Source organism: Taeniopygia guttata, chromosome Z (genome assembly GCF_048771995.1).
Source record: "Taeniopygia guttata chromosome Z, bTaeGut7.mat, whole genome shotgun sequence".
Lineage (NCBI taxonomy): Eukaryota > Metazoa > Chordata > Aves > Passeriformes > Estrildidae > Taeniopygia > Taeniopygia guttata.
Window position 1 is genome coordinate 58,982,967 of NC_133063.1, and position 23,933 is coordinate 59,006,899.

Genomic DNA, 23,933 nt, shown 5'->3' on the forward strand with positions numbered 1-23,933 from the left:
TTTTTTTTTTTTTTTTTTTTTTTTTTTGCTCCACAACAGTGTTCTGTAGAATTTTTTAAAAACTTGACCTGGACGTAAAAATTGGAAAAGTTACCCTGAAGAGACAGTGTCGTTGAATATACAGGCAAATTTTTAGGATTCTGTCTGTAGAAATAGACCTTTGTCATTCTTGAAAACAAAATAAATGAATCTTTCTTTGTGGTGTGGAACTAATCTACTTGATTTTTGTATTTAAAATAGAACTTTACATTGTTGAAATACCAAAATATTCTGGAAATGATGCTGCAAACTTTACAATTTACATATGCATGCTATTCATTCTGTGAGCTGCTATAACATTAAATGTTCAGTGGATTTCTTGAACAATGATTCAGCAAGTTAATGATTTCAGTTATTTCAGTGCTATGATCCATATACTTAAAGTTTAGGCTTCTGCTGAAGTCACTTCATTGTCTATCTTAGTTATATGTGCCTAATTGAGCACCTGTTTAAAAGGGCTAAATGCCTAAGCATTTTATAAGTTTACCTGGTTAAGTGTCTATTGAATTGTCTGTATGTAAGTGCATACTTAAATTAGGCATATACTTATGTACAGTACTGACTAAGGAACTTGGCATGCAGGCACACCACTATCAGAGCCATTTCTACCATTGGATTTAATTGTGCCATGTCTCTTGAGCCATATAAACCTGCATGAGTAGCTGTTTAATTGCAAGATGGTGATTGTTTCAGGATAAGTTCTGGTTCATTATTCATTTGAAAAAATGTTAATACTTTTATTTTCAGAAGAACTGGTACATAATTCTATGCCTAATTTGCATGCACATCTGCTGGAACTGTATATTCAAAAGCCTGTTAGTAGGCCTACATATTAGGCAGGGTATGCAAAGTACCTGATACTTTTGAGCAGTCAGGCAAATCAGCTACCCTTCTCATTGCATGCCTGACTTCAAAATGAGATGTGTTAAAAGTGCTGAACATTGTGATGGTGGCTTAGATTCATGCATGTTTTTTTTAAAAAGTCCTGGAAATCATTATTGCACAGTTAACTCCTAAGCACTAATAATTGTCCTATTTTTTTTTCTCTTAGTTAGCAAAATCAAGTGATTTCTTACATGTTAAGTTACAAGGTGTCTCAAAATTTAACATAAATAAAATAGATGTAAATAGGAAGCATGAAAAGAAAATGGGTACTGTTATTTTATCTGTTCTGTTCCACCCATGCTACGTATAAATTAAGTTTCCTTTAGATTTGTTTTGTCATTCAGTCATATCCAGCTGTAATCCAGACTTTCCCACAGATCTGTAGAGCAGGTTTGCAGCACTTGTTTCTTTTAGTTTTTTAAATTAGTATGTTTTCTGTGGTGTCAGTTGGAACTCATATCGCTAAACGTGCATGGTGTTTTGAAACCTACCTCAAATTTTCCTTTTCGATAAGAATATAAATCTTCAAATTTTGGATTTAGATGTTTTGTAGTTAAAACGTGTAGTTTTAATCAAGGCAGGAATCCACTGGCACGCTTTTTATTTAATACTTGACTATTAAAACCATATTGAAATAAAAGCATTTACTTTATTAAGATCCATGGGGTAATACCAAAGGACTCAGTTAGTTAGCATATATACAGTTATGCCAGTAATTTTGAACAGATAATAGATAACTAGTGTAGTTAGAGCTACTTTCACTAGTTTTTTAGTTTAGTGTTTAATGTTTCTGCCAGTTTTAACACTTTGCATTTCAAATTTAAAATGTACATTTAAATGTAATCTTAATTGTTTAACTATTAATCTTTTTGGCTTTGGAGATATTTTTGGGTTCATTTAGTAGTCTAATCATGGCTAACATTCAATGAAACCAGCATTTAATTCAGATTAGTTGTTACTTACTTTTGGCATTACAGGAAGCCTATAATCAGGTTAAAATAGCAGGCAGTATCTATGTTGGGAAAATAGAGCTTGCTTAGCCTGATTAGTTATGATTTTCTTCAGTCTTAGTAAATTTAGAGTTAACTTACCAGTTTCAGATGAACTGGGGTGACTAGAATATGAGACTACATATCTAAGTTTTTTCTACTCTTCCTTCTTCCACTTTAAATTTCACTTTTAGTATGTATTCTATGCAGTCACAGTAGTTCAGTAGTTTATTATTTTATGTTTTATTTTATATTTATTTTTACATTCTAAGTAAGTAGCACCAGAGTAATAAAGAAAAGCACAAATTTCAGTCAGCACATACTTTGGTTTTTTCTTTTTTCCTTTTTTTTTCTTTTTTTTTTTTTTTTCTTTTTTTCTTTTTTTAGTTTTCTTTCTTTTACTGATTTGGTTATTTGCCATTTCTGGGGATTAAACTTTAAAAAATGTTCTTCTTTTCTGTATCTGATGTTCTGTGTGCTATTAGTGATGCAGCCAACACGAACGGTTGTCATGTGTAAAACAACTTTCGATCACCGCGAAAACACCGCCCTGGGAAAGCGTCCATGCTTGATATCGTTTGGTTCATGAACGTTAAGTTTCCAGTACAGGTGACCCATAGCTCAAAGTGTTAAATAATTATATACATTATTCAGTTTTTAAAATAATAATCCATTAATGAGATTGCTAGTCTTTGAAGTTTTGCTCACTTTTGTTTTTCCTAATAGAGCAGGGTAAAAGGAAAAACTTACATTATTTGTTTCTTTGTAAGGATCTGGTAGATAGATTCATTGTTATTTATACATTTTTAAATGCAAAGGTAATTGTAAAATCATAGAAAGAGTAACATCTGGCTAGTGTTCCAACTCTGTGTAATGCTTTCATTTGCTTCTTCAGGTAAAATCCCAGATGAAGCCAAAGCCCTGTCTCTGTTGGCGCCTGCTCCTACTATGACAAGTCTGATGCCTGGTGCAGGGTTGCTTCCTATACCTACACCAACTCCCTTGACTACAGTAAGTGAAGTTCAGTATAATTTCCAGTTTCCTCTGTCCTCTGTAGCCTTTTCTGTTGACAGGGAATGAGAACTGTCTGGTCAACAGATGTTGCAGTGAGGGTTTAGCTGTGGTGGCTCTCCTGAGGATTGATCAGAAGATATCCATGTGCTACATTCCCAGAGTTTTTCTTCCAGATTACTATTTTCCAAAATAGTGGGTAAATACTGATTTTGGTTTTTGTTCTTTTTTTAATTGCCATCCCACCTTGTAGGATCATTAATGTGGTACAGTGGTAGTTAACCAGTGACAAAAAAATTTATTAAAACCTAGGTTACATTGACACCAGTTCTTCAAAACATTAACAGCTGCAGTAGAGACTTTCCCTTGATATCTCTATGGCAAGATTTTTGACTGTTAGACTGTCTAACAGTGTTTTCACTATGAAAAGTAGAGGAGCTTGGTTATGCAATTTCTTCTCCATTCCCTTTTGCCTCTGTAAGCCTTTCTTGACATCAGCGAATTGCTGTGGTTTATTGAAGAAAAATTTAAGGTTAAAATAGAGTAGTATTTTCCTTTGTTACATAGAAAAAGGTACTGATGGCTTGATAAGAATTCCCCACACTTCTTAGAAAATTCATTTATTGAAAAGACAGTTGCTTTTTGGGTAGAGAAAATTCAAGCCAGGAATTCAGTGGACCAATTTTGTAGTGATTTTAAAGTGACTTTTTATAACGTTTCACAGCAGAGTTTTTCATTTCCAGTTCCAAACATGAGAGCTGTATACATTTCTCATTCTGTAGGTATGAGTGGAAGAACTTAGAATGTTCTTTGCATTTCAACTATAATTAATTTTGTCTTGAGTGATTCACTTGTCCAGAAGGTGCTTATCTGTCCCTGATCCTGAGCACTGGAAGTGCCCTTCTCTCCTTGCTGAGCAAAATCTCAGCCATTTCTCATCTAGTCCAAAAACTTGTTTCAAAAAAATAAGAATACTAGCAGTGTCTGAAAGAGTCTTACTGAATTTATTTGACTCTAAGCATTTGAGCCTGTATGTTTTGTGATTAATACATATCCGTGTCCAGATCTCTTTCATAAGATGGTAACTGATAACCCATAGAATATATTAACTATGGAAGCTTATTTCTGGGTAGATATCTCTTCTTTAAAAAAACCTGCTGTGCTGTGACCTTTAAAGTATTGTTTGTATTAATTAGATCTGTTTATAGAAATACATCCAGGCAAACAAGTATGAAGAAGTGGAAAATCTTTCACCAGTGCTTAGCTGCAAAGTGTATTCTGTGCTTGTATTTTCCAGCTTGGTGTTTCACTTGGTACTTTAGGGGCTATACCAGCAGCAGCATTGGATCCTAACATTACAGCACTGGGAGAAATACCACAACCACCAATTATGGGAAATGTGGATCCATCCAAAATTGATGAAATCAGGAGAACAGTCTATGTTGGAAACTTGAATTCCCAGGTAGCTTATTTTTGTTTCTTTGTTGTGGAAATACAAACAGAAGGTGTGAAAATGTTATCTATGAATTCTAATCTTACATGTTAAAAGAATTTTCATTAGTTAATTATAATGTGAATTTAACCAAATACGATTTTAAACAAAACTAGATTTCTTTATTCGTGATATTTCCAATTTTGACGGTTCATGTGCCAGTCAGATTAGACCAGACTTTGTCAGAATACCAGACAATCCACTGTAGATCAATTAAAGAAACCTACTTCTAATTTTGTGTGTTGATTAAATGTACAGCTTGCTTGTGTTAGATGGGCAATCCTCAGAAGTAATGAGATCATGGTAGCTGTCCCCCACATCACAGTGTAGTTGCTTACGTACAGTAAGATGGAATGATGTGTCCTACTGGAAGTTCCAAAATTAGCATAAATAGCTTTCAATCAGCAGTTTGGTTTTTTGAGAGGTGATCAGATTAATTGAAAAATATTTGCTTTTGACTGATAGTAATATAAGTATTACATTTTGAGGTTTTTGACTTCTGAAACATCTACTGAGTGTAAAAGTACTATTGATTGTGATAAAATAAAACAAACTGGAAGCTAGCAGCCGCATAAATTAAGTCCTTTAATATTGTTTGGATTTTTTTTGTTTTAGTTGATCAAAAAGGTAGAATTAGTAGCTTGGAAACAGGTATAAGGAAACTTCTTATACCAGTTACTTCAGAGTAGTTGCCCAAAAAATACAAAATCCCATGTAAATTTTTTTTTTTCACCTAGGTGAAGGACTAAAGGCGTGTGGCTGTACTATTTAAAATTGTAGAATGTTCTTTAGAGTAATGAAAGAAAAAATACACATATTTAAGTCTTAAAATGTAACATTCCCAAATTCATGTCACCTTTGTAATAATGCTGAGATATCATTCCAAAATCTGTGCTCTTAGAATACCCAATATAGTACATGATGGTTTTCATTGTATAGTTTACTTCAGCTGAGCTCTTCAACTCTTTCTAGACTACAACAGCAGATCAGCTGCTTGAATTCTTTAAGCAAGTTGGAGAAGTCAAATTTGTGCGAATGGCAGGTGATGAGACGCAACCAACACGATTTGCTTTTGTGGAATTTGCAGACCAAAATTCTGTACCTCGAGCTCTTGCCTTTAATGGAGTTATGTTTGGAGACCGGCCACTGAAGTAAGAAATTAATTATCCATATTACTGTTGAATGGGAGATTTGTTTGTATCATTATACACGTATTTATGACTTATGTGTAGTAAAATGCTGCGACTAAAATTTTTTCACTATGTGGACCTGTTGTTAACAAAACAAAACATTTTTATCAACTCCAGTTTCACAGTTTGGAATAAATTTCTCTCAATAGAATACATATAACATTGAGTAAAATTAATATTTATATTAATCTTGAGGTAGTGTAAACTATAATAGTGAAAAATCTTTGAAGTCCATAGTACTAATTAAATTTTCAGTATGATGTGTATGTAGTTATTAGGTGTTAATGTGAAGATTTGATCTGAGATAGAGAAGTAACTTCCTGGACTTCTACTAGAAATATTGTAACATAAGAATACTGCGCTGCCTTTCTTTAAAAGTGGTAAGATTTCAAATACTTCTGATACTAGGAACAGATGGGTGTTTTGCTAAACTTTTAAGTTTTTAATTTTATACAAGGTTGAGATCTTTTCCTTGTTTTTCATTTGCCCTGTTCAAATGTTTAAGAATGAAAGGTTTTTATTTTTCTTTAACTTAGGATAAATCACTCCAATAATGCAATAGTGAAGCCTCCTGAAATGACACCACAAGCTGCTGCCAAGGAGCTAGAAGAAGTGATGAAGAGAGTAAGGGAAGCCCAGTCTTTTATATCTGCTGCTATTGAGCCAGGTAGGTATATTGTGTTAATTACTGAACAGGCACATTCTGTATTTACCTTGGTGCACATTTCTAACAGTATTTTCAGACACAAGAGAAGGGTATCCAGAGGTATTCGGTACTTGTTGGGAAAAAACCAAAATAATTAAAATTCTGTTCATACATCTAAGCAGAGGAGAAGCTTTTTATTTCATCATACATTTTCAGATACATGTTCACTGAGTGTTTTAAACATGCAAATTTAATACTAAATCCATATTTAATGATGCATTTTTTAAGTTAAGAGCACTTGAAAACATTTAAAATAAAATGCTTTCTATTTTTTGTTGTCCTTTAGCACCCAGTAGTGCCGTAGTTTTATGATCAGCATTAGCTAGCATGGTTCGGAAAGCAGTAATATTATGCTTTCCTTATCTATAAGCAGAAGATTAATTTGTGTTCTTTTTCATGGTGCCTAAAGGCTGTATGCATCTTCAAAGCAAATGGGATCAGAGAATAAATCTGGGATAAATCTTAACGTATTGTAAAGGACTTCTTTTCATCCAGATTGTTTCCCTGTTCCCTGTTAACACTGAGATGCCAGCTCAAGGAGGAAGGTGATGTTGTGTTGAGAGGTTAGACAGACATTCTAGTGGTGGTTTATACTGGCTTAAACTAATTGCAAAACCACAGCATAAAAAAATGTCAACTTTGTAAACGCCCTGCTTCTTTTCGTCAGCAACTTTTTGCCATTCTTCTTACTAGCAAACCCAGATACTGTCTTGTGTTGGTTAGTAGTGTGAAATCTTGAGGGATTTTTGGCGGGGGGAGGGGGCGGGGCGGATAATTTTCTGCTGTGTTTTTTGGTTAGTAGTAAAATAACTCTAGCACTTTTTCACTGTTAAGCAGCAGAATAACAATTAGACTCTGAACTGTGGTGAGTTCACTGTTTAGGTTTTTGTTGACTTTCTGGCCTTTGGTCAGACTTTTCAGCCTGTTCTGTTCTTCCTTTCCTCCTACAAAACAATGAGGAATAAAACTTCAGTATTTGTACAGTGTGTGAAATATCTAAAAATACAGACAGTAATACTTATATATTATGCTTGTTTTCAAAATTATGCCCTCTAAATTTATTCTGTTCTTCTCAAGTTTTTAAAAAAAATAAGAATGTAATTATATTAAATAAATAGAGCAAAAGGAGGACGTGTTATGATCTTGTGCATTGTGGCAGCAACATAAATCCCATTCGTAGTAGAGCTAGCTGTTTATAATTATCTGGTTTATGTGTACTGCTGCAGGATGGCTGCACTCAACGAGTATATGCAATGACTTTCTTGGATGTTTCTGAAGGATATTTGCAAAGAAGGAAGATGTGCAGAGAGTAGGCCCCTTACAATATATGTGGTACATTCCACTTGTGCCAGATTGTTAACTGGGATCTTTAAATGTTCTGAGCTTACACTGCAAAGTGGTTTTTTCCTCTCAGAGTCTGGAAAGAGCAGTGAAAGAAAAGGCGGTCGATCTCGTTCCCATTCTCGTTCAGAATCCAGGTCTAGTTCAAAATCCCGATCTAGAAGGAAAAGATCACACTCAAAACACAGGTAGGTGTGCTTTTTGTTTCAGACTAAGATCATACTGTGATTTTTTGCAAGGTACTGGTTACTGTTATTTTTAGTTATAGACAAGAATTGCTATAGAGATTACTAACTTGCATCCAGAAGATCAGCATAACCAGAAACTTATCTTCTGAATAGATACTCTTTTCCTCTAAACCCTAAATTTTTATAGGATTACTTTCAGTCTAAACATTCTAGAAGGCACTTCAGTGTCATGTAAAATAAGTTCTGTGGGTTTTTTGTGCATTATTTTGTGGTTTTGTACATTAGGCTATGTAGCCAAATAACATTTTGTGACCTGTATTTCAAAGAGAAACCTGCATTTTGTGGATGAAGCATATAATTTAGTGGTAACACCTGAGCAGATAGGTTGGCTGTTTTTTTGGCTGGTTTTTGGTATTGTCCTCAACTTCTAAGCATTGAGTTAATTTCGTTCTGTAAATATGAAGCTATGTTTTTAAAAAGCATACAGAGAAAACTTCAGGGGCAGTTTCTTATTTTTCAGGTTTTGTTTGCTTTGCTAAATTTGTTCAGTTCTGAAACAGAAAATTATTAGATCATTCTGAAAGATTAAGAATTTTTTCTTTGAATAAAACACAGAACTTTTTCTGTTAGAATTATAAGGCTTCCCAAAATGGTCCAGATTCTTTCGATGTCAGGAGTATATTTTGAGAACGTAGGCAAATCAATCTAAAGATACTTGGCTACGGATAAACAAACCCCCACAATTTGGAATGTTATTTGATTGCTTATACTTTTGAAAGGTGGGTGTTGTCCATATTGCAGCAACAGCTCTGAGGCATCCTTTCATTCATGTCTTCAAACAAGGCTACTAGGATACTTTTAAATACAAAATAAATTTTTAAATACAGAAAATTGCTTGCTTTTCTGCTATGTCCGTAACTCAAGCCATAAATGAAAGACAAACTAGTTTTTGTTCAACAATGCAGTAATTTCAGTACTATCTTGTACTGGGACAAACCAAGTGGAATTTTAGAAGACAAGCATTTCTTTTTTTAAATGTGGAAAACCTATTCCTTAAACAAATGTCAATTATTATATTTTAGTAAGTTTCGTTAAATTGTTTAATATTGCTACTGCCAGTTTTGAGAACATGCTGAAAAAAAGCCAGTCTGACCTGTTGAGGCAGCTTCATCCATAAAAATAATCTATCCTTATTGCTTCCCTGTTTTACTGTTTCATATAACATCATTTTCGTCTCTGTCACATAAACTTTATTGGAGGTTGTGCTTTGATTCTGTTGCAATAAATTGGACTTGCAGTGGATTTGTATTTCTCTGCTGCTAAGGAGAACAAAGCTGTAGGTAAAAAATGGCTTCCCCTCTTCTTGGTATATTTTAAGGATGCCATTTGAGCTACCTAAAAACAGAGGCCAGACAGAATTAAGATAATAAAAAGCAATTATATTTATTGAAGGGCCTCCACATACATTTAGGGCAGACAAAGCCCCCCCCGCCCCCGGGGACTACACCCAAAGTGGACAGTGGGTCACAGGTTTTCACTCTTTTGTAAGTTTGGTTCCTTTGCATACAGGAGGTTAATCTTCCAATTACAGTTTCAGGTAATGAAGTAATTTATCCCAAGTTTGTTCTCCCCCTTACTCACTTTTGCTTACATTTCTCAGGGCCTGAGAAAGTAAGGTGCCCTTGATTCCCAGGCCTGGAGAGGAATTGTTTTGTCTGATCAAAATGTGAGAACAGTAGCTAATACTCTGTATGGAGTTATACACTCAAGAATTGCAGGATTACAAATGTATGAAAACTATAACAGCTAAAATCTTGAGGCATCATTCAACAGTGTGCCTTGAGCTATGCAAGGTAGCCTTTTTGTACTTCATGGTTCTTCAGGTTTTATTCAGTAATATATGTAATCTTTCTGTCTATGGTAAGTTAAACTTTGTGGTGCCTTGGGAAGCAAAGTATCCAATGATGTGGTTTTTTGAAACTTAACATGCAAATTCAGATTTTTATTTTTGTTTCCCTGGGAAAAAGGGTCTTCCAGAAATTAAGGAGTGTTTTGGAAAAAATACTTCTAAGTGCTGTTCATCAAACCTCCATAAGACTTTTTTTTTTTTTTAAATCAGAGTACCTACACTTTAATTACAACTGAAATCCATGCTTACAGATCCTTTTATCTGGAAAGGTAACTTGACTTTTTGAATTTAAATTATAAGGATGGAGAACAGAGCAAAGAGAGATTGTTGCAGCCAAAGTCACTCCTCTTTCTTTGATGACTAAGATTTCAGTAAGTGCTTGAGCCTGGAAAGGAAATAAAATGGAACTAATTATTTTACAATCTGCTAGAAATTGCCGATCAGATTTTGTGCAGTGTCATTTTGTATTGACAACTGTTGTAAATTATAGTAACTTCTATTTTCCAGATTCATGGAGATTATTATGAAACACTGGTATAACTTAAATGGTTTCAAAGGTAGAGCATGGAGAAGCATAAAGTATCTATGTTTGCAAAAACTTTTACAGACAGAATGTTATCAAGGTGTCATTCTTGAAGGTATCAGATAATACTTTGTAGTGACACAACACATGTATACTGTCATTTTATTGGTTGACATCATTTGTATGAAGTTTCCATATTAAAATATTTTTCTTCTGGCATTCTTCATTTAGAAGTAGATCTGGCAACAGATCTCTCTCAAGACACAAGGACAGACGCAGATCCCGAAGTCCTCTGAAAAAACGGTCTAGATCTATGGAAAGACGGAAATCAAGAAGTCGCTCTCGTTCTCGGTGAGTTCTGTTCCACAAAATGATACTGTTAGCTCAGAATACAGTTTTTGAAAAAAAAAATTAACAAAGCTTTTAAGTTATCATAAAGGGTGGAATCTCATCTGTGGGACAAAAAGACAAAGTAGATTTTAATACTGAGTATAGTAGTTTTGGCTAGGATAGAATTAACTACCTTTCTTGTAGCGTGTAGGGTGCCTCCAGGGGTTACATGACATGATGAGGCACCTAAACTTTGATAGCTTGGATGTTAGTACAAATGTAGACGAGACTGACTGAAAAGAGTTGCTTTATCAGACTACAACCAATAGTTAAGGAATATCCTGAGTACTTGTGAACCCACTAAAAAATGGATAGTGCTTGTTTGATGTATGTCTGCTGAGAAGATTGAATTCAGACTGACATTGATCCTGTATTGTGAGAACATGTATAAAGTTCTTGTGCATAACTGTTTATTTTCATCTTTGACTTTTCTCGTCAGGAGCAAATGCATGTGTCGGTTGTATGGCATATATTTGTCTCAGGATGTAGTATGTATGTATTTTATCTAGTTTATTAGTTTTTATGTCTAATCATCTAATTACTAAACAGTGACATTTTAACAAGATCCTAGGATAATTTTTTTAGGGATGAAGTAGTGAATAAGCTCAAACCAAAAGTGGCTGTGAAAATAGCTTCATGAATAGAAGTCTTGGTATGTTCTTAGTTTAATTTCTGTAATTCCCCTGATTTGTTTGAAGGGAGATCTGTACTTAGGTTGTGCAGCTGCCTCTTGTTCTATAAGTTCTGTGGGAAAGAGAGCTGCAGATCTGTGGACCTATGTGGAAACAAAACTAGGCTGTATAGCTGGCTCGGTTTTATTGGTGGGTGCTGTTGATTGTTTCTGTTTCTGGAGCTTCTTGAGACACTGGAAGGGGAAAGCCCAATGAAATCTCTGATAAATTAACTAGAAGACATTTATTGGGAAGCTGTAAGACTGGTATTGTGGGGACTGTACACTGTTTCATCTTTATAATGTTATATTCCATTTGAGACTTCTCATAAGTTCTTGACAGAACCTGATGGGAATCAAAGTTGTCAGGCTGCAGAGCATACAAGAATCTGCTGTTTATTTGCAGTTGGGAAGGAGATACAGCCAGACACAGTTTGAGGAAAGTTTGAGTGCTTAGGACCTTTCATACCAATACCAAGTAACTTCAGTCAGTCTGGTTCTTCTTGACACAATAAGGCCTGCTAATCAATTTTTCCTCTACTCTTTCTCCTGTTTCTCTGAACGATTGTTCTTTCATTATGTGTCTCTGTACTAGAGGGAAGAGATGGAGTCTTGCATTTTCAAATAGTCCTATACTAAAATATAATCTTCCAACCAAAGTTGTTACCTAATTAGTTTTTGTTTGACTTGATAACTTGAACATCAGATGGAATTTTCCTCACTGTTCTTTTTACAAACATGTATCATAATTCATGTCCCAAAGAATCTATTTTCCTTTCTTCTGTTTTTACTGCATTAGCATTTTTCCGTAATTCTCAAATTCCTAGTGACATTATGGATGGTTGAATTGTTTTGATTAAGTTTTGATCTTATATTTGCCTTTTAAGGGAATCCAGTGACATTTTATCCATGTTTTATTTCTATGTATTAGGTGTTGGACTGCCAAACAGTTCAAGGATGTTTGTGTGAGAGGAAACTGTAGAATATAAAGACTTCTGTCAGTCAGCTGTCATTATTCCTTTGGCGGTGATTAATCTGAAGGTCATTTTATGTGGATACATTTTTAGTAAAGAGTGGATTTACTGATTATAGAGTTTGTCTCACTCCTGACAAAATATAGAAAATGTATGTATGTATAATTATATAACTGTTAGGTGAAAAAACAGTTTCTCTCCAAACATAGTAGTGTTACTTGGAAGATAGTGGTTTGATTTGGTTTTGGTCTCCCCTTCTCCAGCTGGGTTTCCAAATTTTTACTAGCTGTATATAGCTGTTTATTTCCTAACTATGTGTAGCTTTCTCTTATTGTGAACAGGAGTGAAAAATTAAAATATTGAAGAATTACTATTTTTCAACAGAGATGGATTATCTTGATGTATATGAAAAAGTTAGTTGTAATTTTAATTGGAAAGTTCAAGGGTGAATTAATGGGTTTGTGTTTGGCTTTTCACAGGGACAAGAAAAGAGACAAAGAAAAGATCAAGGAAAAAGAAAAGGCCAAAGAAAAAGAGAAAGACAGAGACCGAGACAAAGAGAAGGATAGAGATCGAGGCAAAGACAGGGAAAGAGAGCGAGATAAAGAGAGAAATAGGGAGAAGGACAAGGAGAGAGATAAAGAGCGAAGCAAAGACAGAGAGAGAGCCCGAGACAAAGACAGGGACAAGGATAAAGATAGGGAGAAGGAAAAGGAAAAAGATAAAGATAAGGAAAAAGACAAGGAAGAGGTAGATCAGAACAAAGAAAAAGAAGATACTGAGAAAGAAGGAGAGAAGGATAGAGAGAAGATTAAAGACAAGGAGGGAGATAAGGACAAAGGAGGGGAGAAAGAAAAGGACAGAGATAAAGAAAAGGAAAAAGATGGGGATAGGGAGAAGGAGCGAGAAAAAGAGAGAGATGATAAAAAGAAGAAAGATAAGAGATCCCGAACACCCCCAAGAAGCTATAGCTCTTCAAGAAGATCTCGTAGCTCGAGCAGGTTTGTTTAGAATTTTTCATGCTTTTTTTTTTTTCTGTTTTGACTTATCAGATCAGTAAGGCGCCATTCTAATTTTTATGTATTGATGTCACCATAGCTCTTACTAAATAAAATTGTATTATTTCTGCTTTGTAGATTTTTCCTTAAAGTAACATCTATTATAAAAAGCTCTATATGGTGCCTCATATAGCAGTTTCTTGTTGGGCTGCTGGTGCTTGACTTTCGCATAAGCATGTTGTATAAACCTTGAGGATAGTAATGAGATGATTCTTGTGCCAGTTCTATATGTTACAGACAGCCAGAAGTTCTGATCAACATCACACATATTATCTTTGCCCTGATCAAAGTTTGAGTCACTGTTACATAGTTCTTTCATTGCTTACATACTGCAGCATTTTGGTGTATAGATCTTGCAAACAGTTGTTTCCTAATACTTGCTTCTCTTTGGCTGGATGACAGAACTGCAGGAAGCAAGCATACAGGTTGGCTGCCTAGCCTTTCATGAGGTAAATGTATCTCAGTTGGAAGAGACAGATATACTGTTTATCTGATGGCCAGGTGTAAATTAAAAGTAACATTCCTAAACACTGCTGACAGTAAGCAGGAAGACAAAGTTAATAAGGCTGTTGGTTTTGGCTCTGAGGGAGACTTAACTGGCAGGAAGTCTAAATGAATTCGTTACAGCAGAAAGAGGCTGTGAGATGATAAACAATCTCTGTAAGCAAGCTCAGGCATATTCTAAAAGCATTGCATCTAAGTTAAGTTTAGAAGCATTGGTGGATAAGGTCCTTTCTGTTACATCAGGAATTAGGGAGTTCAGTAGTATTGTATCAGATTTAATTATATCGTAATCTCGAGATAATGAAATGCTGAACGAATTGGAGAAGTTCTACCTATTGTAATAGTTTCACGAGACAAAAGCAGAACTTCTCTAGTCCTCAAAATTCATCAGTTCAGGGTTCATAGAAGGCAAAAAAGGGTGTAACAGTTTCTGAACGTTGTGTCGGTGTTATGAGGTTTATGGGCAAAATATTGTTTCTTCGTTAAGCGTATGCAGCTTCCTATTTAAATGACTGGAAAACCCACGTAGAGATACTTCTGTCATCTTTGAAACCATTATTTTTCAGTCCTCAGGCCTCAGAGTTTTGAGTTGTATAAGTGCATTAAAAAATGTAAGGGTTTCACAATATGTATCTTATATAGGAACCTTGGTGGAAAACCAGGCTCCTAGTGTCAAACCGCAAGTGTAGTTAAATGGGTGTTAGCAAAAATTCATACTTTAGTTTGCAATAATTTTGTCCCCCCTTATGAATCTTACTAGTTAAGAAAGTGCTGTAGGAAGGCTCCAATGTCATGTACTCGAGCAAGGAATTATTGTGAAAATTAGTGCATTTCTTCTAGTGCGGTCAAAGTCCAAAGGATACTTCAGTATAATACAGATATTGTTAAACACGGGTAGTGTTCTTTTGAAGCTGGAAGATAAGAAAATAGACTTTTTATTATGGATTTCCATTTTTTTTTCCAGATATAACTATCCTTAGAGCATCAGTGCAGAGGCCGATACTGGTGAATGTTATTATCAGGGTCTCAGACAGTGAGACAGAGTGAATCCTCCATAGCTTTGCAAAAACAGCTGTGGGAGGAGAGTGATCTGCCATTAGAGAAACCTTAGCAGATGGGAGAAATGAACTGATAGTCATCTCATGGACTTGAACAAAGAGAAAGGACAAGTCCTATACCTGGGCAGGAATAATGCCATTGCACCAGTATAGCATGGGGACTTGCTGGCTTCCAGGTCCTTGCAGCCAAGGAAGCCAGCAATGTTGTGAGTAGGTCAAGAAGGGTAATTCTTTCCCTCTTCTGGTGAGGACACATTTAGAATCCTGTTCTGGGCTTCGCATTACTAGAGGCATGTAGATGTACTGGAGTGGGTCCAGTGGAGGACCGTGAAGCTGATAAAGGACTTGGAGCTTCCTTCATGCGAGGGAATACTGAGGAATCTGGGATTGTTTAGCCTGGAAAAGAGAAGGCTGAGGTGCATCTTATCAATATGTATGAATATCTGATAAGAGCACGAAGAAGACAGAGCCAGTGGAGGCCTGTGACAACTAAGAGGCGACAGGCACATATTGACCTCTGGTAAATAAAGGGTTTTTTTCCCTAGTGTCAAAATTGTGGTTTTGCTTGGCAGACTGGAAACAGTTACCTCAAGGGATTGTCTCTTCCAGCCAAAAATCTGACTGGATATGGCCCTGAATAACGTACTCTAATTGACCCTCTTGTAAGGTGGGGAAGGGATAGGTTGGACTAAGTGATCTTCAGAGGGTTCTTCCAACCTCAGTAACATCATTGGTCTCTGAAAAGTAATTCTATACATTAGGGGTCTTTCTTTAGTGATGGACAGTGCATAGCTGAAATGGTTGCAGACCTTTCCGGTGAGGTTTGTTCAACAGATAGGTATTTAAATGGCCTGAATTTCAGTACAGTAGTTGACTGGTGATCATGTAAAATGTGAAGTATAAGTGTAAACATAAAATATTGGGCAAATAGTCATCTTTTTGGAGAAGAGGAGAAGGTGGAATAGGACATACAGGACCTTCTAAGAACTAGATGTCAGTTAACCTTGCTTTGCTGACTTGCTTTGCTCACAGGTACTGGAAATAAGGTGATTATTTGTGATTCCTAGCTGAAGAAAGAGACAGACATGGGGAAGTGAAATCAGTTGGAAAAGGAGCTATCTTACAGGCTAGCAGAGCCAATCACACCAGATGGCCTACAGAATGTTATTTCTGTGTATAATTAAGAGACATCACTATCAAAGTATTCAGAACTTGTTTTTCTTAAATTTTGCTGTTAATATTGTGTTAGACATTTAATGAAATGGGAGCACAAAAATCTAATGTACAAATGTAATAGAGATGAGAAGAGATGCAGTGAGATGTAGTTATATTTCCTTCAGCTTGAAATAAGAAAAGCAGAAACTGAAATTAATAAGCAGTCTTTAGTTTTAACACAATTGCTGAAGCACTTGATTTGCAGGTACATATACTGGAAAGCAGAATTAAGTGAGAATGTATTCAGTGTAGCTGAAGTGACAGCACTGAGAGAGAATAATCAATTTCCAATATCCTTAATTAAATAAAGGTGATGGTCAATGTGGAGGTGTTCAAAATGTATGTTAACTAGTGAACAGCTGATTAGTGGCTGATATTTACTACACGAATTTGGGGCTATTTTGTATTTTTAGTTTATCAAAGATAAATCAAAGCTTGCTGAACGAAATACTTTAGAAATCTTGCCCTGTGCAGCTTCAGGAGGTCACTGCCACTGTATTGGTTTTGACTGAAACAGCATTAAATTTCTTACTAGCAACTAGTACATTGCTGGAGTTTTCCTTGTTTTCCTGCTTATTCTCCTCCCCTGGTGGGGTGGGACTATGGAAGTTGTTAGGCAAAGGGGGCAAAATATGGCTGAGAATAAGCAAATGCCACTCAGGATTTAGTTGTCATCTGAGGTTAAACCATGACAGTTCTTTTTTGACTTTTTTTGTTTCCTCACCAGTCCCTTCCTTGTTCATCCTTGTCATGCTCTGCCAGGCTCTGTTTTGAGAGTTCAAGAAAGAACACATTAGTAATTGAAACAAAATTAAATAATTATAGTAACAGTAATAATTGTAGTGGAAAGGACAGAGAGGGATTAAGCCCAAGAGAAAATTATGCACTACACAGTCATTCACCTCTTACTGACTTTTGGCTGAGTCATTTCTCTTGGTCATGCTCCCTCACAGTGTCTTGTGTACCTGCTTGCTGGCAGAGCATGGGAAACAAAATGTCCTTTATTGTAGGATAAGTAACAACTAAAACATCAGTGTATTATCAACATCATTCTCATAATGAATCCAAAACACAGCGCTGTTCTAGTTACTAGAAAGAAAATTATCAGGACAGTCAGAGTAGATGGTATATGGAGTTATCACTACGCATTGGTACTCTGATAGGTCAGAGTATGAATCCATATAATGATACTGCCTACAACGTAAGTGTCCTTTTGTTACTTACCTAATAAGTGATTTCTTGACTTTTCTAAATATTGAAGATTTAAACAGTCACAAATTGCAAAAGCTGTTTTGTATAAAAATAAATGTAGCTTTTGTGCTGTATCTAGAAGTAAGTTTTAAACATCCCTCTTTTTCTTCAATTGTTCTTCCAGTAAGCTTTTCCTGCTTTACAGAGGGTTGATAGGGAAAAAGTAATCTTATTTTGATAGATGGCTTCTGCATTTATGTTAAATTAAGTTGTACTGACTCAGTTTTTGCTTTAATTTAACATGTCCCTCAGTATAAATGACTGGTTATTTTATGTTTTACTCTATTCAAGATCAGACTCCATAATGGCAACTTCAGGAAATTCTATTTAGCTATGTATAACAGTTTCTTTGTAAAACACTTCAAGCTCTTCCATGTGTTACAGAATGATGACATTCTGTTTGCTATGCAAGGACCACTAGAGAAACAATAGATTTTATTTATTCTGACTTTGACAACAGCTTGGGCTTCATTTTGCACTGTTTTCTTTTAAGCCAACTAATTCTAGCTCATATATTTATGAAGTAAATTTCAGTCAGGTTAAACTGAAGTTGCAGTGATTTTCAGGTTGCAGTGTTACATTTTGAAATTCATATTGCTCAAGTTATACCTTTGTCTTAGTATGGCTCCTCATTCAATTGAGTTATTTTCCTGACTGAAAAAATTCTTAACTGATACAGTATTACCAACTTCAATGTGTTTTCATTGTTGTCAAGCATATAAGGTTTTTTTAAAAAATTTTGAAAAGGCACATTTTTTTTCCTACATCGGCCTTGCCTTTGCCACTAAACTGAAGCATACAAAGTTTTTTTTTGTTTGTACAGTTCATATTTTGTTGGTAATATACACTGCTAAATTCAGTGAATATGTTTAGATCATTGGAAGAGCTTTCTCTTTTTATCTCCTTTGAGTTTATTATTTTTGGGTTTTGATGATACTGAATTACTTGGTCCCATAGAGAAAGGCGTAAAAGGAAGAGCAGAAGTCCCTCCAAATCTCCTAAAACATCAAAAACGGCAAAAAGAAAGTCTTCACGAACTCCTTCTCCAAGAAGGTCAGTTTGATATAAACAGAGAAGTTAATGGTCAGTAAAGAAGGAAGAATTTATTGTTATTTCACTGTTTACTGCCTTTGCACTAGTGATTTCAGATGATTTCAGTTGGTCAGTATGATTCAGTTTTAATTTAAAACTAACTCAGAACTTTAACCAATATGAGCTCTGGTGATCTATCAGTGGCATAGTTTCAAGTCAATCAGCATTGCAAATTGCTTCAAATCAATTAAATCCCTTCATCTGTTACAGATTAAATTGCTTTTTTTCTTTGCAAATACAGTATGTGGTGGGCATATGAACTGTTTATATCTCTTCAGCCAAAAAAATGCCATCGTCTTTGCAAAGGGATTTTTGGTTAAATTTTGGGAGGGTTTTTGCAAATCCATGCTGGATGTTTAGTTTGCAGTCAAATGGTTTGAAGTTTGTTGTAGTTGGATCAAATCCTAATTTGAAAAAAAAATTTCTGAAACAGAAACAAGAAAGAAAAAAAGAGAGAAAGAGATACAAATAATGAAAGAAGAGAAAGAGAACGCTCGACTTCAAAGAAAAAAAGTAGTAAAGAAAAAGAAGGAAAGGAGAAATCTGACAAAAGCACCACTACTTTGAAGGTAAGCTTGTGTGACCAAGTGATCAGCAGAATAAAGTGGTAGTGAAGCCATCACTGAAATTCTCTCTGTACTTTTTACTTTGTTTTCCTCCTTTCTTCTATTTCTCCTATTCCTTACCAAACTAGTGCTGCTTGAGTTCAGTATTTGCTAGTTGGGGTTAGTAGGCCAGTTTAAGTCTAGATATTTGATCTTCGGTTGAACTATAAGAGTTTGTGTGCTTAAGTTACAGAAAGACCTTGTTTCTCTTTCTTGTTTGTGCCTTCTGTGAGGTCTTGCCTGGCTTCCTACTTTTAGGAGCAGGCAGACTATTGACTAGCAAGCAGTATTCAGGGGTGGTTTGATTGTGAAACTGAAAAGATGACTTTTAAAATAAACTCTCACTATACAGTTCAAACTCTCATAGAATTGGTCCTGATCTATATATTGGATTTTGTAAGGGTAAAGTTGAAGAGTTGTGAAAGAGTGGTATAGGATTTTCTCCTGCAGAATAGAAAGTACTGCAATTAAGAAAAGAAATATCTTCAAATTGTTTAATCTTAGAATTTGAATAGCAGCACACCTTTAAAGAGTAGTTAGTTGTGCTCAGAATTACTCAGCTGTTACAAAACAGCTGGTTTGGGTGACTGTTCAAATGCTTGAGGAAGTACCTTACTCAAGAACTCTAAAAATGCATCAGATACCTGACAAAGAATGAGAAAAAATTTAGTCCTGTTCTGTTTTAAAAATGTTAGTGAAATTTTCGTTTCTGGAGCTGCTTCTCAAACGTTCTATGGTGCTGCTTGTTCTATAACTTTATATATGAGTTTATTTTAGTTAATAGAGACAGATCATTCTATGGCGTAATTTCTTGGGTGATGGGTTGTTACAAGTGATGAACTTCAGCCAGCTGAAAATCATATTTTAAAAAAAGGTGTAGGGGCAAAGAAGCTCACACCTCTATTCTAAAATTTGCAGACACAAAATGTGCATGTAAAAATTGAAACAGTAAAATTACTGGGAGTTGGTTGGAAGTCATAGCCTGTAATGCTAAGAATATTATTTTGTTGTCAAATAATTTTATCTTTGGTAGGACAAAGATAACAATAAAGAAGATCAGAATTCAGAAACTGACAAGGAAGTAGACAATAGAGATACACAAAGGACAGATGAAGTCAAGCTACAACAGAATGGGAATTGTCAACCAAATGAGGAAAATCTCTCAGTTAAAATGGAAGAGGTATAAAACAAGGAATGGACTTCTAATTCAACTAAGGAATGAAATCCAAAGCATTTTGTTTCCCAGAATAAGGAAGAAAATGTCAAAACAATCAACCTGAATGTGTTGATAGTACTAGTAGCTCCTCCAGTTCATGTGATAGCTTTGTTGTCTTCTTGCTATGAAGCAAGAGAGCACAGACCAGTAGTTAATACCATGAAAAGGCAGATGCCATCAGAAGTATTCATCTCTGAAAATCCATGCATTTCCATGATGGCTGTACTTGTAAAATGATTTATGTTCAGTTTTGCTATAAGCTGTTACAAATAACTAGAAACTGAAAGATGTAAACCTGTACTTCCCAAAAAAAGCTGAAGATATGCATTGAAGGTTGTTTAAAATACTGCTTGTTGATGACTTTTGTATTGTTTTGCCCTGTAGGTTAAAAAATCCACAAAAACTTTAATGTGTGCTGTTTGATGTGCTTGAAAATGGTGCATAAATATACACACTTTCTTTCCTTGTAAATGACAACTGTAGGGAAAGGGGATTTAAGCATAAACATGGTTTTAGTGTTCTTATGTTAAATACTCACAGATTAGTATGTTTTTCATTTGCTCACTGCTTGAGATTATTAGGATTTATTATTTAAAATAATTTCTTACTAATCTCCCTGAAATTAATATTTCTTATAAAGTATTTGAACAATGCATGTGCTTTTTCTGTTCCTAAAAGGAACATTGCCATGTTATAGATATTAGGTTAGCTTACAGGGTTATTTTGGGGTTGTTTTGTTTTGTTGTTTTCATAGAGAAGTGAGCACATCTATGTGGTGATACCAGAACTTACAGCTTTGTTTTGCAATGTACTGCAGTGTGTCTGTTCAGCTGAGAATAGTACAGGTGCCATTAAGAAAATAAATTTTTCCTTTTTGTTAAAAAGATATGGGAGCACAAGCAGAAGCTTTAGTGCCTTCTTAAAATGTGGTATTTTCTAGAAATGTATATGTGCTGTTACACATTTTTAGCTAAATCTTCTATGATCTCTTGCTACTTTGCCACCACCATACTGTAGACAAAAATGCAAGTGACTTGCCAGAATGGTTGTTTGATTCACTTGTTAAAATAGTGATGCTCCATTTTACTTTTATTTTTTATTCTTAGAAGAGATTTATAAATAAGAGAAAAGATGTAATTTGGGGACCACCACTGTACAAAAGTAGTAGCTGAATACAAAGTGTGCTCTCATCACCTGCATCAAAGAAAACCCTTAAGACATTTAATATACATTTGGATGGCCTTAATTGTTACCTCTCTGTTATTTTCTCTAATACCTGTTGGGCAATATAAAAGGACTGACATGCAAAGAAATAGGGGATAAATAATTTGAGGAAGAAAGTTCTAATTTATGCCGGGCTTTCATAGTAGAGATTCTTTTATCATATTTTGTAGAGAAAGCATGCAAGAAGAGAATGACAAAACAGGTGGTTTTGTCATGGCAAAACATGGCTTTTTTTCTTGGAAGTAATTTAATCGGTTATGTGAGATTTCTGGTAAGTTATGCTTTTAAGACATAATTATAGTTAAAATTGCGTAGATTATTTTTACTGCATCTTAATGCAATCAAATTATTAATTGCCTTACCTCATGGGAAGTGTTATTTCTTTCAGTTAAAATAAAAAACTAAGTGTATTGGCTGTTTGCTTTCTACTTGTTTTACTTTTCCTCCACATAGTTAAGTTTTTTTAGTGGAAGGGAAGCATATTACAGGGGATGAAAACTTTGCCCAGTTCCTAAGGTAATGAAATCCAATTTGATGGTGAAGTTGCTTAATCACTCCTCATTTTCTATAAGATTTAATGTTCTTGCCACTGTGTACATTTAAGACATCAGAAAATGCTTTACCATGTAAAGTATAGAACAGCCATTTTTGTGATGTTTAAGCCACATGCTGTTGGCTGGTAAACAGCTAATTCTGATAAAAGAATAAAAAATCTGTATGCTTACAGGAAGACTGTGAAAGATTGTGTCTTGCAACAACAGCTGTCTTATTTATGATGTGTAAGTAGCATAGAGCAAAGAGATTGTTTGTATACTTGTTATCTTTGGTACCATTTCACTAATAAAGTAAGTATTTTAGAGGGATGTTTCTGCTGGTACATACTTATTAAAGGAATATTTTTAGACCATCTGGATTTACTCATAGAGCTTCTTTTATTTTAAATGTGGATATTAGTGAAAACATGTATGTATTATCTATGTTTTCTTTGAAAAGCTAAATTTTTCTGTTGGGAAGAACTAGCATTCTTTCAGTGTATCATGTTTTAGCTTGTATTAGTTTAGTTTCTTGAGTTTTGTTACCTTGAAATAGCATAATTCTATGATGTATCAGTTATAAAATATGTGAAGGATTGTGTACACTTAGCTGAGAAACGTACCTTAACTTACTAGCTTATCATCTCTGTGAGGCTATATGCAGCACATTGGTCTATTGTATATTAATTATGATTCCCTTTAAAAAAGTGTCTTGGGGTTTTTGTTCAGTTGGTTTTGTTGGTTGGTTTTTTTGTTAAGGAAGAAAAAAACACCAAAGCAACCAGCCACCAAACACATTTCTTTCCCTCCTCAAGTCATATTTTCTTGCAAATACTATATTTTCTGGTTTTGTTTTGTAAATACTGTGCAGAACTGTGATGTAGGTATGATCTGTCCATCTTACCAAGTGTTCCTAAAAAGCCACCCCTGGAGAGCTATTAGTTTAGAAAATGCTTATCTCTGCAGAGGGTAGCTTGCTTACAAACTGGTAACATAGCACAGTAATGAAGTGCCAGCCTGCTCCTACAGGACTGAGTGTGTCATCCACTGAATGTGTCCATCTTCCATGGGAAGTCCATTGACCTTCATAATTACAAGCTTGTATGCTGAGATGCTGTGTCAGATCATCTGGTTTTGCACTTTGTAAATGGGATTAACTTGGGTAGAGGTTTTCAGAAGTGTGGTTCATGGTAGCTGTGTTGTTTTACATGATTCATCTGAATCAGTTTTTACTTGAAGTGTAAACTGCTGAGTAATTAAACATTGCCGTTTTGCGAAGATCACACAAAGCACATAAGCATAGTATCCATTAGTGCCTATAGCTGTTTCCCAAGAGGGTTCTGGATTGCATTCTGAAAAAAAGGAGGTAACAGAAGATGATTTGGTAGATCAAAGAGGATGTCAAGCTCAAAATAGAGGTGGCTGTGGCTTAGATGACTTCATCAAAGTCAGTGGATTTACACAGGTGTGAGGCATGGAATTTTGTTTGCAAACTCCAATAGTAGTATGGTTTGTAAAGAATTTTTAGTTTTCATATGTTGAAATTGGGGATTAGGGATTATAAAAGGACTTGGTTAGAAACTAGAAATACTTGAGGAATACTTGGGAAATGGATGAGATGTGGGTTTGTATTAGGTAACCACCTGCTAATTTTATTTATGGCAGTTTCAGATTGATAGATAATATCTGAACTAGCGTTATGTTAGCAGGTTGACAACAACCTATGCACAGCTTGGATTCTGAAATGAGCTGTGGACACTTCAGTGCAGTTTATGCTGCCAGAATTCATAGGAGCACGCTTTCCATTGCATGCTACTGTTCCCTGGCCCAGTTATATTTAAGGCAAATACCTGAAATTATGTTGAAACTC

At 35.1% G+C, this 23,933-nt stretch overlaps 1 protein-coding gene across 3 annotated transcripts in view; it reads left to right on the plus strand.

Moving 5' to 3' along the window:
• Window positions 1-22,393, plus strand: part of SREK1 (splicing regulatory glutamic acid and lysine rich protein 1) — a 32,929-nt gene extending 10,536 nt beyond the window's left edge. For 2 of the 3 annotated variants that reach the window (XM_012577674.5, XM_041711390.2), the window contains exons 3-12: window positions 2,809-2,924; window positions 4,222-4,386; window positions 5,389-5,567; window positions 6,143-6,273; window positions 7,727-7,841; window positions 10,505-10,624; window positions 12,787-13,308; window positions 18,351-18,446; window positions 18,919-19,054; window positions 20,124-22,393. In XM_012577674.5, the coding sequence (XP_012433128.2) occupies window positions 2,809-2,924; window positions 4,222-4,386; window positions 5,389-5,567; window positions 6,143-6,273; window positions 7,727-7,841; window positions 10,505-10,624; window positions 12,787-13,308; window positions 18,351-18,446; window positions 18,919-19,054; window positions 20,124-20,276 (1,733 nt within the window). In that variant the 3' untranslated portion in view covers window positions 20,277-22,393. Of the gene's footprint in view, window positions 1-2,398; window positions 2,523-2,808; window positions 2,925-4,221; window positions 4,387-5,388; window positions 5,568-6,142; window positions 6,274-7,726; window positions 7,842-10,504; window positions 10,625-12,786; window positions 13,309-18,350; window positions 18,447-18,918; window positions 19,055-20,123 lie in introns of those variants that run through there. The other variant, XM_030257613.4, reaches the window with a different exon arrangement.
• Window positions 22,394-23,933: the final 1,540 nt, after the last annotated feature.